Raw genomic sequence first — 16,216 nt, 5'->3', positions numbered from 1 at the left:
GGGTGGAACAGGTCATTTACCTGTACAGGAACACCATATTACTTCAAAATGTGTTAATTTAATTGGAATTGCTCACTTAAAATAGATTTTTCAAAACTGTGACTGACCTGTAAAAAAAAAAACACTTTTAGCACACTGTTTTGCAATGTCCACTTTCATTTGTCGAATTGGAACCAGACCAGTAAAATTCCATTTCATTTTACCATACCATCTTTTGACCTTACCCCCATGGCATGGCTCGCTTAAACCTTTAAGAACTGTGTCTGTTAAATTCGCTAATTTCACACCGCTTGTGTTGTTTTAATTGCTGAATTCGGAGCAGAACAGTAAGACTTTAAACTCCATTTCATTTCACGTTCACGTAACCCCCTTAGCACCAGCGAAACCCCCGGTATTTTCGGTCACTGGCATAGCGCAGACATTGGCACCAACAGATTGTATACCTGTAATTAATGACGTCAGCGATAGGACGAGCCTATTGATTATAGTGTATTAGGGAGGATAGGTAGGCCGTTATGAATATTGATTAAACCGTTCATATCAGATAATAAACAGTTAAAGACTTGTGGTGTTATTGACAGGGTTATAAGCTGTGAAGGTAGGTAATTTCAAAAATAATTGTATACTTCAACCACATATTCCTTGTTTGTAAAATATTCGCCTGGTATTCCATGGTCGAATTCCTCCAGGTAACATTGGAATATGAAGGAATATCTTTCAAACGAGCGATTCCTTGTTTTTAATGTCGTTTCACGTACTAATTTATGGCGTTTTTACTATCATTTAGTGCTGAAAGCTATGTATTATGTCTCTGGGCAATTCGAATATTCAGGTTTGTTATTGAAGATATAGCCTCGTTAATATCCAACAGAGGACACCGATGCTGTCAGAGTTTAGTTATATTTGAGATTTATTTGAGAAATAATTGAAATGGAGGCCTACATCAGTCCTGTTATAAAATCTCCGACATTAATGACAAATGGTGCTTAGATAAGGAAGATAGCTGTTTGTCTGTTTAAAAATTTAGAACTAAATAACTGCATGTGTAATGGGTTTGTAAATCGACACCATTAAACCGACAATCGAAGTCTTTTGTTACTCTGAATGGGAACTCGAATACACGGCACCCAAGAAAACCTGGGGGAACACATTCAAATAAACCACCCCCTATTTTATAACCAAGAGTTAGGTGACGTCTGGTGTTTCTATAAACAAACAGGCTATAGTACAACAGTGGACCATCCTGTAGATTATAACTCAGAGTTAAGGGATGTCTGGTGTTTCTATAAACAGATAATAGTACAACAGTGGGCCACTCTCTAGAATATAACCCAGAGTAAGGGGATGTCTGGTGTTTCTATAAACAGACAATAATACAACAGTGGACCATCCTGTAGATTATAACTCAGAGTTAAGGGATGTCTGGTGTTTCTATAAACAGATAATAGTACAACAGTGGGCCACTCTCTAGAATATAACCATCCAGAGGTAGGTGATGTCTGATGTTTCTATAAACAGACAATAATACAACAGTGGACCATCCTGTAGATTATAACTCAGAGTTAAGGGATGTCTGGTGTTTCTATAAACAGATAATAGTACAACAGTGGGCCACTCTCTAGAATATAACCACCCAGAGGTAGGTGATGTGTGATGTTTCTATAAACAGACAATAATACAACAGTGGACCATCCTGTAGATTATAACTCAGAGTTAAGGGATGTCTGGTGTTTCTATAAACAGATAATAGTACAACAGTGGGCCACTCTCTAGAATATAACCAAGAGTTAGGCGATGTCTGGTGTTTCTATAAACATATAATAGTACAACAGTGGGCCACTCTCTAGAATATAACCAAGAGTTAGGCGATGTCTGGTGTTTCTATAAACATATAATAGTACAACAGTGGGCCACTCTCAAGAATATAACCAAGAGTTAGGCGATGTCTGGTGTTTCTATAAACAGATAATAGTACAACAGTGGGCCACTCTCAAGAATATAACCCAGAGTTAGGTGATGTCTGATGTTTCTTTAAACAGACAAGCTCACCGGTCAATTTCTCACCAAAACAAATGAGAGATACAATCTCTCACCATAAATTTACAGAGCGGCCCTAACTTTAAGCGACTTTTCGCCCCGAAAAAGCGAGGAAGAAATATGAGGAGGTAAGAAAGCAAAGAAAATTAAGGAAAAAAGGCGAGGAAAAGGCCAGAATGCCTCTCATAATCCTCAACAACTGTGTGAACTAAACAGAATCTTATCAAATAGCCAATATTCACAATCGTTATCATGATCACCATGGTTTCTCAGCTTATCACCTGTATCACAAAATGTCAGAAAAAGGCTTTCCAGACTGTATTCACAATGGAAGTAAACTGACATATATACCCATATAAACCATTATTCATATCACCCAGTGGCAGGGGCCAAATACATTTTCAGGGGTGTGCAGGCCATTCGTACCCTAAGTAAAAAAAAATTGAAAGTGGGGGCCAACGCCGGATCAGCCTCTTGTCCTGGGGGAGCGGAATCCCCCAGAAACACCCCCCCCCCCCCCCCCCCCCCCCTGAATAAACGCCACTGATATCACCCGGAGAAAACTGACATATACATAACTATCCTATAAAACAAATATTCAAATAACAAATGGTAAAAACTATACTAAACAATCGATGAAAGAGAGGAAGGGGCTTATAGAAAGGAAGAAGTTGTAACCCCTGCTCTGGGTTATGAATAACATACGGCATACAGGGGATGCATCGTCGTTTTAAACACACCCTCATCGAAAATTCAAGTTTTAGACACGATGCCCATGTCACAGCCGGATACATTGTTTATCACAGGTTTAGAGACAGGACGAACAGTTTTACATCTGGTTTAAATAACCCACTAATTGTCGTAGCAAACAGTTACTTTACGTTATCAACAATCCTTACTAAATCAGAATAATTCACGTTGTTGCACCCGCAGAGACAGGTGCGCCATTTTGAGGAGGGGGGGGGGGGGGGGTATTTGGATCTTGAATATTTGTAAAGAGTCTTCCAAAGTACCAGAAATGTAAGAAAATCGCTTAATTCCATCAAAGCTATCTGAATTTAGAAATTTCTTTTTCTATATCTATAGTTGACTTTTTATTTATATATACATACATACATACATATATGGCTATGTCTCAAGAAAATACGACTCGTCTTTTTAACTTTCAAACGCGCTTTATTCTGGACACACGTGGATTTGAGGGTAGTTTCGACGATGATTCTGAACACTGATACTGATTGGATTCGCTACAAAATGCCTTTTCTAAGGTATACAAATGGTAAAAAAATGGATCATGTGGACATTCCAGCAATTTCAATATGTAAAAAAAAGTGGATTTACATGTATATTTTATTCTCTAAAAAACACTGAATGATAGCATTGGACGGAAAACTTTATTTACAACGTAAATTGCATAAAAAAAAAATTAATGAAAAAAGCACATAGTAAAAAACAGTGTGATAGGCCTGGCATAATTAATGTTCGTTACTAAAACTTCACCAGATCAGAGAAAAAAAGAAAAAAACTTTTCAAACTGTTGCCAGTGTATTGGACATTTTAAAACTTTACCAACTGATTAATATGGCTGATAGAAAATGAAAAAAAAAATGGCAAACGGTTTCCATGGTAACAGATCAAACATTGAAAGGCTTATTTATTGAATAATATAATAATTAGTTATATTAGTGTTTAGATCAATAGGGCCAGAGATTGATAAATAGATTTCTATTAATCTTATTCAGACGCTAGTTCCAGGGTTGACTTTCTCTCGTCTGCTCTATAGGCTTGTCTCGGATTTACATCATTAGCACAAGTAGCCCACTAGCAGGGGCATGAATGTCATCGATTTTATCATTTATATTCTGAAGGTATTCTGTATCAGTTGACTGTTTATGAACAATAAGTGTTCCTATATAGTTTATGTTTGTATTGCAATAGGAAAAGTCTGATGCTGACAAACTGTTATTTTGGATTTCGAGATCGTTGGTGCGTGTTTTTTTTTTTTCATTTTTTATCATTTATGTAAAAGGACAAGAAGTGGGACGGGTGTAAATATAGTCAATTTTGTAATGGGTATTTTATCTGATTGTAGGTTATAGATTTTGTATTTCACTTACTGAGGTAATATTTACTGACCTATCCTCGTCTGTTAATTTATCTCGGTATCCTACGAGACCAATCTTGAAAAGAATGTTATATCAGTAAAATCAGAATTTGTAGGCTATACCAAATCCATATACATTACATTATTGTATGATCTTGATAACGACAAGATTTATCGTGTCGAAACGATGTGTTTTTACACATATTCCATTTAATTTAACATTTATCTTTATTTTCAGCTTTCCAGATGATGACGTCATGATTAAATAGCAGTGGCGTCATGTTTCATAATGACGTTCCAGTAATGATGATGACGTGGTTGTGAAATGATGACGAAACAGGCAACATTGGAAAAGGCAGTAAAAAATGTCGGAAATTCCCAACACAACATCTACTACCCCAGTATACAAACCGGATCAATCTGTGATCGGATTGGACCAGGATCGTTTAGTCGGACAAATAGTCCTGGAAATAATAACGTTAGTCATACTCTGGATACTAGCAGTTCTCGGCAATATTCTTGTCTGCGTCGTCATACATCGAAGTCGACGAATGCAGTCGACGACGAATTATTTCATTGTGTCTCTAGCTTGTGCCGATTTAACAGCAGTCGTAATCTGTGTGCCTTTAGTAGCCTCTCGTATCACCACCAACAAATGGGTAGTGGGTCCACTTCTGTGTAAATTCGTCCGTTTCATTCAGTATCTTGTGCCTTGTGCCAATATCTTTGTCATGGTGTCCATTTGTATAGACAGGTTTTATACCATCATTTATCCACTCAGTTTCAAAGTGACCCGAGGCACTGCCAAAAAACTTATAGCATTTAGTTGGGCATTCGCGGCAATTCTGTGTTGCTTAAACTTTTATTTCTTTGAGGTGACAGACTCGCCGTCCCGGAGCAATACTAAAGTGTGTCCCACCTACATTCCGGTTTCAGAATGGCCGGGGATAGTTTATACGCTGTGTATTGTGATTTGTCAGTTTGTCATTCCGTTACTTATCATGGTAATAGGTTATACCCGAGTTTTTAAACACATCTGGAGAACGGAGATTGGTCCTCGACCAGTTCAGAGAACTACAAACCCTGTTCCTAGGACGAAGGTTAAAATGGTGAAAATGTTAATAATAGTTTCCTATACGTCCGTTCTCAGTTATCTGCCCTTTTATATCGTCCAGTTGTGGTTTTGTTTTGATCAAAATGCTTTCACCGATCCGACGATATTTGTGTTCGTGGCGCTGCTAGTTCTGAGTAATGGCGTCAGTAAACCGCTGATTTATCTGTGTTACAATTCCAACTTCCGGCGTGGTTGTAAAGAAGTGTTCTGCATGTCGACGATGAACTGTTACCGTAGTAACCGATACGCAATTACCAATGCTAGCTCTCTGGGAAAAAAGAACCACGTTGGTATCATGGAACCAATCGGAATCAGTGAAATGACAACTGTACCACAATCTCCGTCTCGTGCTTTCAATCGAGCTCAACAGGTTGAGAAAAGTGTGTGGCCTCTTTCAGGGACGCCGATATCTAATTATATGTAACTTTTGATATATAAAGATATTTTACATGTTTTCCATTGTTTTACACTGTTAAATACAGGTCCATATTGTTCTAAGATAACACTGTAGGTCCCGATTATCCTGTCTATCAGCTGTGTATGCTCGCTAAACGTCTTTTTACAACTTCTTAAAGATCCTGTCTACCAACTGATCTTGGGAGAGGGTCCTATAGGCGAAAGCCTGTTCCCTAATCCTTTTATGTAAATAAATATTGTTTATGCAAAAAAAAACTGACCTTGCCCCAATGCCGTTTCTGGGCCTGGCCCCCGGAGAAAAGATGCTGCCCTACACCCCCGTCCCACTTTCATTTTTTTTAGCATTTTACATAGTGAAAGAATGGCCTTTGACCCCTCTTGAAAATCGTGTGGCCCCGGTTCGGCCCCCTCACCTGATGTTTCGTAGAAACGCCACTGCCTTTCCCAACCTATGTTTCTATCTATCTTGACATTCTTCCATTCAGAAATCACCTTTGAATTCATTATAGGTGATAACTGCTGTAGAGAAATTGTTAAAATTGACCTGGAAACATATGGTATTAACATCTGTCTGTCTGAGTTCATTACAATGTAGGTGAACGACATAATGTAGCTGGAATTTTGCACAATCAGCCGGTCATTTAGACGATTATGGCCCTTTGAAGTCATTGTTAACGCCATTTTTTCGGCCATCTTAAATATGACGTATGACGACAATTATGAATATAATTTACAAGTTCTTTAAAAGTAGGGATTATCAGATAATGACCCAATACACAACCGGATATGAAATGAATGGAGTTTTACGTCCTACTTTTCTGCACCATGTGGGCTAATGAAGACGGGGATACACAGCCGGAAGTAGAAGTCCACTTACGTTTACAACAATAACAAGCTAAGCAATCCACTGACCGGGATTAAATAATGGTAATAGGTAGATCTATATTGTCTATACATGTCATGATCAGATCAAAAGATTCCAACTGACATTGTACATTAACCAATTGTTTTAGATCTATTATCATCAAATGATAATATATTTTAACTCATATCCTTCAACAACAAAATTCTTGACAGCTTCCACGAGTATGCTAATGCCACTGTACAGGCAGTAAGCGTAAGCCGTTGTTGTGGCAAAATTCTCTCATGTAGCCTACAATGTGTGCAGGAAGTAGGCTAAACCAATACCGCTGCCCTGGAAAAACTCTCTCATTGTACACTGCATGGCGTTGTCTATCTATATAAATCGAATAAGGTGCACGTAAAACGCCATTTCATTTGAATCGTATCTTTAAATTTCAAGGGCGTGGCGTCGAATTCAACAAACCAAACTGATAGCTTTCAATAAATGTTTTCTGGTCGTTTATCTGTGAATGGGAGATACCATGGGGTTAATCACACAATTCTTCTCTCATTCTGTACTTAATAGCGTTGCCTGAGCTTTCTGCTTATTTCACATTGCTTGTCAGTGTCCACAAAAGGGAAGGTATATTTATCAAGCTTTCAGACTACACTTAACTTTTCAATGGTACGTAACTCTGTCATTCATCTACTTTTTCAGACAACCATTAATTCACCAAACTAACCTTACATTGACAAATACTTCGAAAATGAAAAATAAGTTAAAATGTACAGAACAGTAGGACGATATGAAACCCTGTTTCATTTCATTAAATCAGTAAAAAATAGTAGGATAATTATGAAATCCCATTTTCATTCATTAGTCCAGTAAAGTACAAAATGGAGGTAGTATTCCTTTAACGGTGCACACTTTATAATAGGGCTACAATGGGGGTTTTGCAGAATAGTACAACGTAAAACTCCGTTCGTGTATGTATTTACAGTGGGGGTAATACAGAATACTCGGATGTGCAAACTCCAAGCTCATGATCTTTGCAATACATGATATGTTGTTTTGAAGATCCATCGGAGGAAGAGGCTTATTCATCACACACTTCAAAATCCAATATAGTACAAAGCCCAGCAAAGAGGATGTAAACCTCTAGATTATTGTTTGATATCCATATCAAACGATATCCGCCATGGTTATTAAAGCCAGGGTATTGAAGATAAAAAAGATACTTGAGATATGAATTTAAAGAAGTTCTTACAATCGTGGAGTTGTTTTATATGAAGATATTAAAGGTTTATCTAAAGTTTATCACCTTCAAGTTGGTATCGTAATGAGCCGCGAGTAATGGGTTCTAGTTCATAGTCAGTGACTTTTAAACGCTTGAACTTCCCCATGTAAGATGTGCCATGACGAAGCTTCTTATCCAAAGACTAGCTTACCAGCATCAGATAGCATAACGACAGTTCCCTGTGGTCGAAACCAGAAACGGTTCACAGGAATGCAATGATCTTACATAGTCACCAAATATCAGCTTTGACTTGCTTTGAGTTGCTCAACTACCATGGGGACTGGTTGAAGCAAGTCCACGGGACTCCACCAGCGTTCGACTTACATTCTGATGAGGAATGCGAGCAATTGAAATTCGGAACTCCGATACTTGCATATCTGGAAAAGCAAGTAAAACACTCTATCCTTTCCTAGAAGAAAATTTGAATACAAAGTTTGGAGAGAATCCAAGACCGAGAGTCGAATCTGGTACCCTCTTCATAAATTATATTACTTAAGACGTGTAGCCTAATTCGAAATGTTATATAACTTTTAAAATTTTATAGGTTTCATGTTTACAGCTCACCAACTTTCATTTATTATCAAATTATTGCCTTAGCCTTTCGAATCCTAGTATTTCGACATTGGGTCTGTGTCTGGTCAAAACACTGGGCCAACAGTGCTTACCCTTTCCCTAGAGATCACGGCCTGGCCACGTATTCTCGAAACGATCTTAGCGCTAGGATATCCTAGTTGAGACCTCTAAGTCGCTTTGCCTGTTAGTAAGATCTTGTTTTAGCCAACTCATATTAAGGCCTACTTGAATTTGATTTTTCCATTTAGGGTTTTTTAAATGGTTTTCCTTTTAATTTGATAGAAAAGTAACAAGCACAATTTAGCGCACAGTGCCTTAGGCCTACTATATATTGCATTTACTATTTAAGTAGCACAAGTTAACCATAGGCCTATCACCATTTCATTATGTTTTACCTTTCCTTGTGCATCCCAGTGAGTTTGAATGGCTATAAAGGATATTACAAGACGTTACACAACTTCTTACATGCTTAACAAGCCTTTTCACGCATCATAAAGATGTAACGGGAAAATTAATCCTTAAATGACGGGGTCAATCAGCCCCTAAAGACGATGAAAGACAATGGTCAAACGTTTTTCATGCCTTTCTTCTCAGATTATCAAAGAACACAAAGAGATGGGCGTGTTCGAAGGCAGTAATTGTCTTCTTATGCTTCAGGTGGGATTTCCCACGAGTTGGAATTCCCAGTCAAGTTTGATCCCGCCTTTGTTTGTCCGCCATTTTGATTTCAAGCAGACGACTAGGCTATTAGTTACCTGAAGCACGCGCGCCTCGTTTTAATCTTCCTTTCTCTGTATCCAGCGTTTGAATCGCCATCGTTTGAACTTATCATTACTAAACTTAGTGACTACCGCTCAAAATTTACCAACATTCCTCAATTCCTGTATATCAAGGTTTTTACAACCTGTTGAACAAGCCCGAGTCGTCTGCTTCTAATAGTGACGTAATTTCCTGTTTGTCGCGAGCTGGGTATTGAGGAGTGTTAAGAAAGCCATAAACCGCCTGTTGCTGTGGATTAGGAGTCGAGTTGCGCCTTGTGATCGAAACATTCGTTTTGTTTTCGTGTTTTCTGTGAAATTTGGAGTACTAACTAACGGATAAAAATGGCTTTGGGAAGTTGTCATACTTGTATCAAATATTTGATGTTTGCCTTCAACTTTTTATTTTGGGTGAGTAGCTGAGTTATTTTTATAGCAGTGAACGAGTGGTTGTGCTTTGTTAGGGCAGGCTATATACGGTATACTCATACGCGTCTAAAGATCTACTGTAGCTTATACAATGTACTAATATACCTTTTCATATTTTTTTAATCTCCGAACACGATTTTCAATTGCCCTACATACATGCACAATCAGATAGAGTTTTTCTTCAGGCCAACATGTAGGCTATCAGCAGGCCTACATATTGAAATCACCTCATCATTGTTACTACATCTGTTCAATCAATTTCCAATAGAAGTTGTATAGCAATACAATGCCTCAATTGGTTTCTAGTCTTGTGTTCAATACCAACCTACAGTAACACATTGTTGCACATTGATATTTTTTTTCTCTCAGGCTTTGAAATTGATTATACTGAAGTATTGCATTGTCTATCTATGCCTATTGCAGCCTATATATCATGCATTATAGCTTACATTATCAGAGATTGTTTCCAATAGGTATCTTAGTAGGTGTGAGGCATTGATTGGTCATGCAGTGGTATATTTCAATCTGATGATCACATTGCACATATCAAAATTGATCTTAGATAAACAGCTTCTTAATTAGTGAAAGTGGTTGTAAGACAGTATTATGTATGTAGATATATAATTGAAATTACGAAAGCACAGGATGGGGAGAAGTTTCTTAATAAGCCTATGAGGGGAGGAAATCACTTGCAATGGGTGGGGAAATAAGTGGGATTAAAAAGAGGCAGAATCGCTTGGTGAGGGTGCTTAGGAACTAGGGGCACAAAATAGGAGGGAAAGACTTGATTGGGGACAACTGTTAGGGTTCAGATTTCAAATGCCCACCCTGTACCCCACTGGCATGCCCACCCTGTACCCCACTGGCACCACTACCAAGGAAAGCTCTAGGGTTAAAATGAGGTGGAAACCACTTGTTTTTTGATATCAGCATCTGCTAGGGCAGAATTGAGGGGAACCACTGTAAGCCTTTGATTGTGCAGTCGTATGAAAGTTTAATTTCTATGCTAATATTGAACACATGTGCATTGATATTGAATAATTGACAGGGCTAGGAATTTAATATCCGTATATATGATATTTCATAATTAAATAAATATCAAACCACATACAGGTCTGAATGTCAAGAAAGTGATTTGAAAAAGTTTATTAATAAATATATGTTACCATATTTATAACCATTAGTAATAGTCTGCAAACACACATGAATTACAACCACAAGTCAGGTTTATAAGTACATAAAGGCTATATGTTCTACAATTGATGTATTTAGCACTTAGTTAACATATTTTGTTATTGTAGATTCTATTTAGATAAATTGTTATGAATATTGTTGATATGCATCAGTCTATTTGAACTTTATTAAATATATTCGAAGAATTATTGTCACACTATATTGTTCAATTATCCTCTAAGCTATTAAATATAGTGAATTATGAAATGTAAAATCAATATGTGATACAATTGACACATATTGTGTGGAATCATTGAATCTCTATATAGGAATATTAGTATGCATTAGGAATGCATAAATGCCCCTGATAAGAATTTTTAAAAGGTCTGAAAAAGGTCAAAATGTCTACAAAAAGTTCGAATAGTCTTCAAAATTGAAGCAAATTGGCCCATGGAAAAGATAAAAATAGCTCTTGAAAGTTAAAGTAAAAAAAAAAATGATAATTTAAAACATTGTGTTGTGTATTAAATAAAGTGACTGCATTTCTCATAGCCAGGTCCATTGGTTATATATGGTGACATTCTTAATTGTTCAGGAGCCTATATATATAATTATGATAAATATGATACAGTAGTTAAATAATGGTCTATAATAACTGGTCAGTATATATGTCATACACTGTATAACATTGTTGTAATTATCTATAATTTGTCAGGACACTTGTTCTATAGAAATATATACTTCTGTATATGACACTGTATTTAATACAGTGTATCATCATACTACTTAAACATTCTGGGTTTCTGTTGTAGGATGATTTGATTTCTCTCTCTGTTTAAACTCTCTATGTTGACTTAGTACTGTTTTTATTACTGCACAATACTGGTAGATGTAGCAAGTATCTTTACAATATTTAGGTTGTTTTATTGGTATTTTCTAATAAGGCTGCTAGCACAATCAACTATCATCTTTACACCCTCCTTGTTGGCTTATATAGTTTGTATGAAAGCTAACATGTGTCTGATAATTGAATTAGTAATTGGTATGATACTAAAGGATCAGTCAGACCTCTCCTGTGTTTATTTTTCTCACTGTGTTAGTACATGTGTTCAGAGTCCCTGAGGATTTGCTCCAGACTTGTCATTTACATTTTATTTACCAACTGATTCAGGACTTACTGTCCTTCTTTCCTGCAATTGATTAGATTAATGAAGGTTTCAAATGTCAGCAGCTACAGCTTGGCAAAAACAACTAAACAACAACTAAATGCTTTTTCCATGTTGACCTGCTTCATTGTCACTGACAGAGGCTGGTGAGGTTCAGAAATTTGACATCAGTGTCCCTTGACCATGCAACAACCTTGGATCTTTTACAACAAAATATAGTAGTTTTATCATAGATCATTGTGGCAGTTGAAAAGCTCAGCATGATGTTGGATTGTGGTGGTGCCTTGGTCTTCCTTAAAGAAATTCTGTTTTCATTGACAGTTCTTCCAAGTGTTAAAGGGATGTGGTATGATGGTTATGAATTCTCTTGCGGAAGCTACGTCATTCCCAGTTAAATCTTTCTGCAATAGAACCACAGGCATCGGACAATGCATTGGAATGAACTCTTTCTGGAAATGAACCACAGAGCATCTGACAATGAATTGGAATGTCCCAAATAGTAGTCAAAGGTCAAAGGCTAGAAAACCTCTTTACAATCCCTTTAACTAGGTGTCAGCTTTATCCACAATTATAGTTACTTGATTCACAGTTACAATTCATCTTATATGAGAGATATTTTCATTCTGATGGGTAAAGTGACAATTTGCATTAGAGCTTTTAAACAAGTTGTTTACAGTACAGATAATATATTTAATTTGTTTTTCTGTGTCAAGGAATGCAGTCTGACTTTTAAGTTTTTCTATATTTAAAGTTGATTATCTAGATATTGGACTAGTTGGATTAACTAACTTAACTAGTTGTCACAATAGAGTAGACTCTAGATATATCACAGGGAATAAAAGAAATGTCTAAGCCTTTGCCTTTAATGTTTGTATACCTGTATCAGAGACTAAAACAGCATCTATTTGACCATTACAAGTTTTCCAGCGTTTGGATCTTGAAGAACTTGACCAGATAAAGATTTCACTATCATGGCCAGTGCTTCTAATTCTATAGGAGAGTATCTTCTAAATCAGCCAATACTGATGAAGCGATAAGTGTCCATAGAATAGAAACTTACATTCAATAAATCTGATGTTCTATTATGATTATAAATACTAGTATAATTTAAAGTTTACAGACATCTTGATATTTTGTTTTGCTGAAGAGCAAAAGTCCAAATTTTTCACCTCAATTCTGAATACTGATGGGGCTTTATTTCGACTAATTGTAGGCAACCAGAAGTTTTACAGGAAGTGATACAGGAATGTCAGGAAGCTTGTATGAAGCTCTATCATGTGATGAATTAAATAACTACATCTTTTAAGCTTGGATTGTGGTTATGGTAGTCATAATAGGTAGTTGGAATTCAGCTGGTATAATCTGCTATTAGACTGTATCAGCTGGTAGTATCTGGAATTCAGCTCTATCAGCTGGTAATGGTAATAATAAACCATATTCCTTGCAATTCTAACGATACAAACAGGACATAATTTTACTAATGTTATAATGACAAATATGTGGTATTTTGCTACAAGGAAACAAAAATTGTAGTAGTTACACAGAGATATGTGAATGGGAAAACTTAAATTAGAATCGGCCAACTAGGAATGTCAATTAGAGATGAAATATTTAGATATAGGAGTAGGGAATTTAATTTATAAATATTTGGAAACTATAAAATTGGGTTCAAAATTTTAAATACTGATTAATCTGGCCTTGTATTATCAAAGCGATCTTGGAACTAGAATGTCCTAGAGTCATAATACCGGTAACACTGTTTCTAGGACATTCTTGATAGTTTCTGGTCAACTTAGTTTTTCAACTCAAGAGTCTCTTTCTGTTTTTTTTTTGTAAAATATTGAGTCCTAGTTCCAAAGTCCAAATTAATGTGACAGGGCATGCTCAACCTTCCAGAACACCTGATGCCTCTAATTTGTTTTGTCAACTCAGCATCCTTTTCAGACAGTCTGCATAGCTAATATTACTTACTTGATATTTAGATTGTATACTTGGTGGTTAGGTTTGTTAACTAGGTATCCCTTTCAGAGAGTCCACATATTGTGTACTTGGTAGTTAGGTTTGTTAACTAGGTATCCCCTTTGGACAGTCTACAGATTGTGTACTTGGAGGTTAGGTTTGTTAACTAGGTATCCCTTTCTGAGAGTCCACATATTGTGTACTTGGTAGTTAGGTTTGTAAACCCTGCATCCCTTTCAGAGAGTCCAAATTTTGTGTGCTTGGTGGTTAGGTTTGTAAACCCAGTATCCCTTTCAGAAGATCTATTAAGCTTATTAAGTTTTTGGTCTTTCAGTTTGTCAACTCAACATAGATAAGGTGATGTGTTATTTGGTATATATTATTAAAATCTGAAAGAAATAATGATTTACTAGAGATAAAGCTATTTAAGTATGTGTAGGTTGGGTGTAGTGAGAATTGAAAATGAATCAATGTGACCAAAGTGCATTAATAGACAGTCTTTTACGTACTTGGTTATAATAGGATAACATTTAGTCTAGGCTTTTAAATCATGAGATAAACAAACCCATAAAAGCAACTTCAAAATGACTGTGTAGGCTTGAATTGGAATGTAAAAGCCATTTTTTTGTTGTAGAAAGACATTGATGTAATGTAAAATATAAGTCTGAAACATCTGACTTTCTACAGACGTGAGGAAATCCCCACAAAACAGAGCCTAGTTTATCTGTCTCTTCACCAACCAACAACTTTCAAAATAGCTATCAGAGATTGAAATGAAATTAATGGAGTTTTACGTCCTACTACTTTTCTGCACCATATTGGGCTAATGAGGCTGCAATAGAGGCAGATATTTTAGTCTCGTCTAAAACTAAAACTAACTAAAATATATGGGTTTTCAGAAATACAAATGAGCAAATGATTCAAACTGATTGGAATTGGTACCCTGAAAACTACCTGTGTGGATTCTTTGAACTTGGACAAGAGGGGTCAACATCTTGCATTGTTTGCAACAACATAGCTAGATCACAAAATACGGGCAATGTTGAAAATAGAAAATAAAATTCATAACTTAATGAACCATGAAAGGTATAAATCTATTGCTCTCATGCATAAAATTTCACTGTACATGTAACTAAATTTAAAATGAGAAATAAGGTCACATGGGCTAGAGCTTTAGAAGTCACAATGGAAAAAAAGACTATCTTTATGATAAGATGTGAAATGAAAATGAAATGAATGGAGTTTTACGTCCTAATTTTCTGCACCATGATGGCTAATGAAGACGGCAGGACGATGCAGCGTACAATAAGGGAAATTTTGCCAGGACAGCGTCATTAGCTTGCTCTTTTTCTATGTCCTACTGTCCAGAGATCTTTGAGATGCACATCCTGTAGCATGCAGGGCCTCGGTTTATTGCCCCATAAGAACGACTAGACGCTTTTCCCATGTCAGCCCCTCTTACTAAAATAGGATGTGGATTGTAAAGAAGTAGGATAGTGTGAATATGAAACCAAATATAAATATATAGAAATAGGATCATGTCTATATTATAACTAAGTCATGGGTTATACTTCACCTGTTTTTATACAACTTGATATTTTCAAGTTAGGTCTGTGGGTAGGGCTGGGTATCAATGACCAAATTAAGATCGATTATCAATGGCAGACTATCAATCAAAAATCGATTAATAATCAAAATATTGTTTTTGAGAAATGGGTTATTTTTGACATTATTAGCCATGTGGGCTCTCTGAAAGATTATTGACTTGACAAACCTAAGTATCAATATAGCATTTTAGTTGAGGTACTCTCCGAAAGGGGATGCCCTGTTGACAAACCTTCATACCCAATGTACATTATAAGCTGTGTAGACTATATGAAAGCAATATGAGTCGATGAACCTAAATACCAAATAAGCTCTTAGCATATCTCTCTGAAAAGGTTGAAGAAGGCATGGTATCAGGTGTTTTAGTAGAATGAGCATGCTCTGCCTTGCTGGTAATATAACATGGATGTCTTGTTGTCACCATTAGCTTGGGACCTAGGATAAGCAGTCTTCATAAAGTTCTGATCCTGATATGAACACAGTATAGCTATCTGTTACTTCAGTCCAAATTACAAAAACTAACACAGAATCCACTACATCACAATAATATAGTTAATTTGGTGTTTTTGTTGAACAGGTGTATCTGTATTATTTGACAGTTTTAAGGTGAAATATGTTCTGAATAATGTTAAGAATGCAGGGTGCGTTATATCTATGTAGTTTATGGACTGTATTTTTATAAATGAAGAGACCAAACCTAGTGGCCTTTGACAAAACTGCCTACATATTATTTAGTGGAT

The 16,216-nt window shown here is 36.4% G+C and overlaps 2 protein-coding genes across 2 annotated transcripts in view; both read left to right on the top strand.

The window, feature by feature from the left end:
* The first annotated feature begins 523 nt into the window (after positions 1–523).
* LOTGIDRAFT_208014 (hypothetical protein) lies at positions 524–5,709 on the top strand. Its single transcript, XM_009045358.1, has 2 exons — positions 524–598; positions 4,380–5,709. The coding sequence occupies exon 2, from the start codon at positions 4,507–4,509 to the stop codon at positions 5,677–5,679; it is 1,173 nt and encodes a 390-aa protein (XP_009043606.1). The 5' UTR covers positions 524–598; positions 4,380–4,506; the 3' UTR covers positions 5,680–5,709.
* A 3,650-nt stretch (positions 5,710–9,359) lies between these two features.
* Positions 9,360–16,216, top strand: part of LOTGIDRAFT_202951 (hypothetical protein) — a 43,841-nt gene continuing 36,984 nt past the window's right edge. The window contains exon 1 of the mRNA XM_009045357.1: positions 9,360–9,555. Within this exon, the coding sequence (XP_009043605.1) occupies positions 9,490–9,555 (66 nt within the window). The 5' untranslated portion in view covers positions 9,360–9,489. The remainder of the gene's footprint in view (positions 9,556–16,216) is intronic.

The sequence above is a fragment of the Lottia gigantea genome (genome assembly GCF_000327385.1).
Source record: "Lottia gigantea unplaced genomic scaffold LOTGIsca_1, whole genome shotgun sequence".
NCBI lineage: Eukaryota > Metazoa > Mollusca > Gastropoda > Lottiidae > Lottia > Lottia gigantea.
Note: the sequence above shows the minus strand (reverse complement) of the source record. Positions and strands in the feature narration are given on the sequence as shown.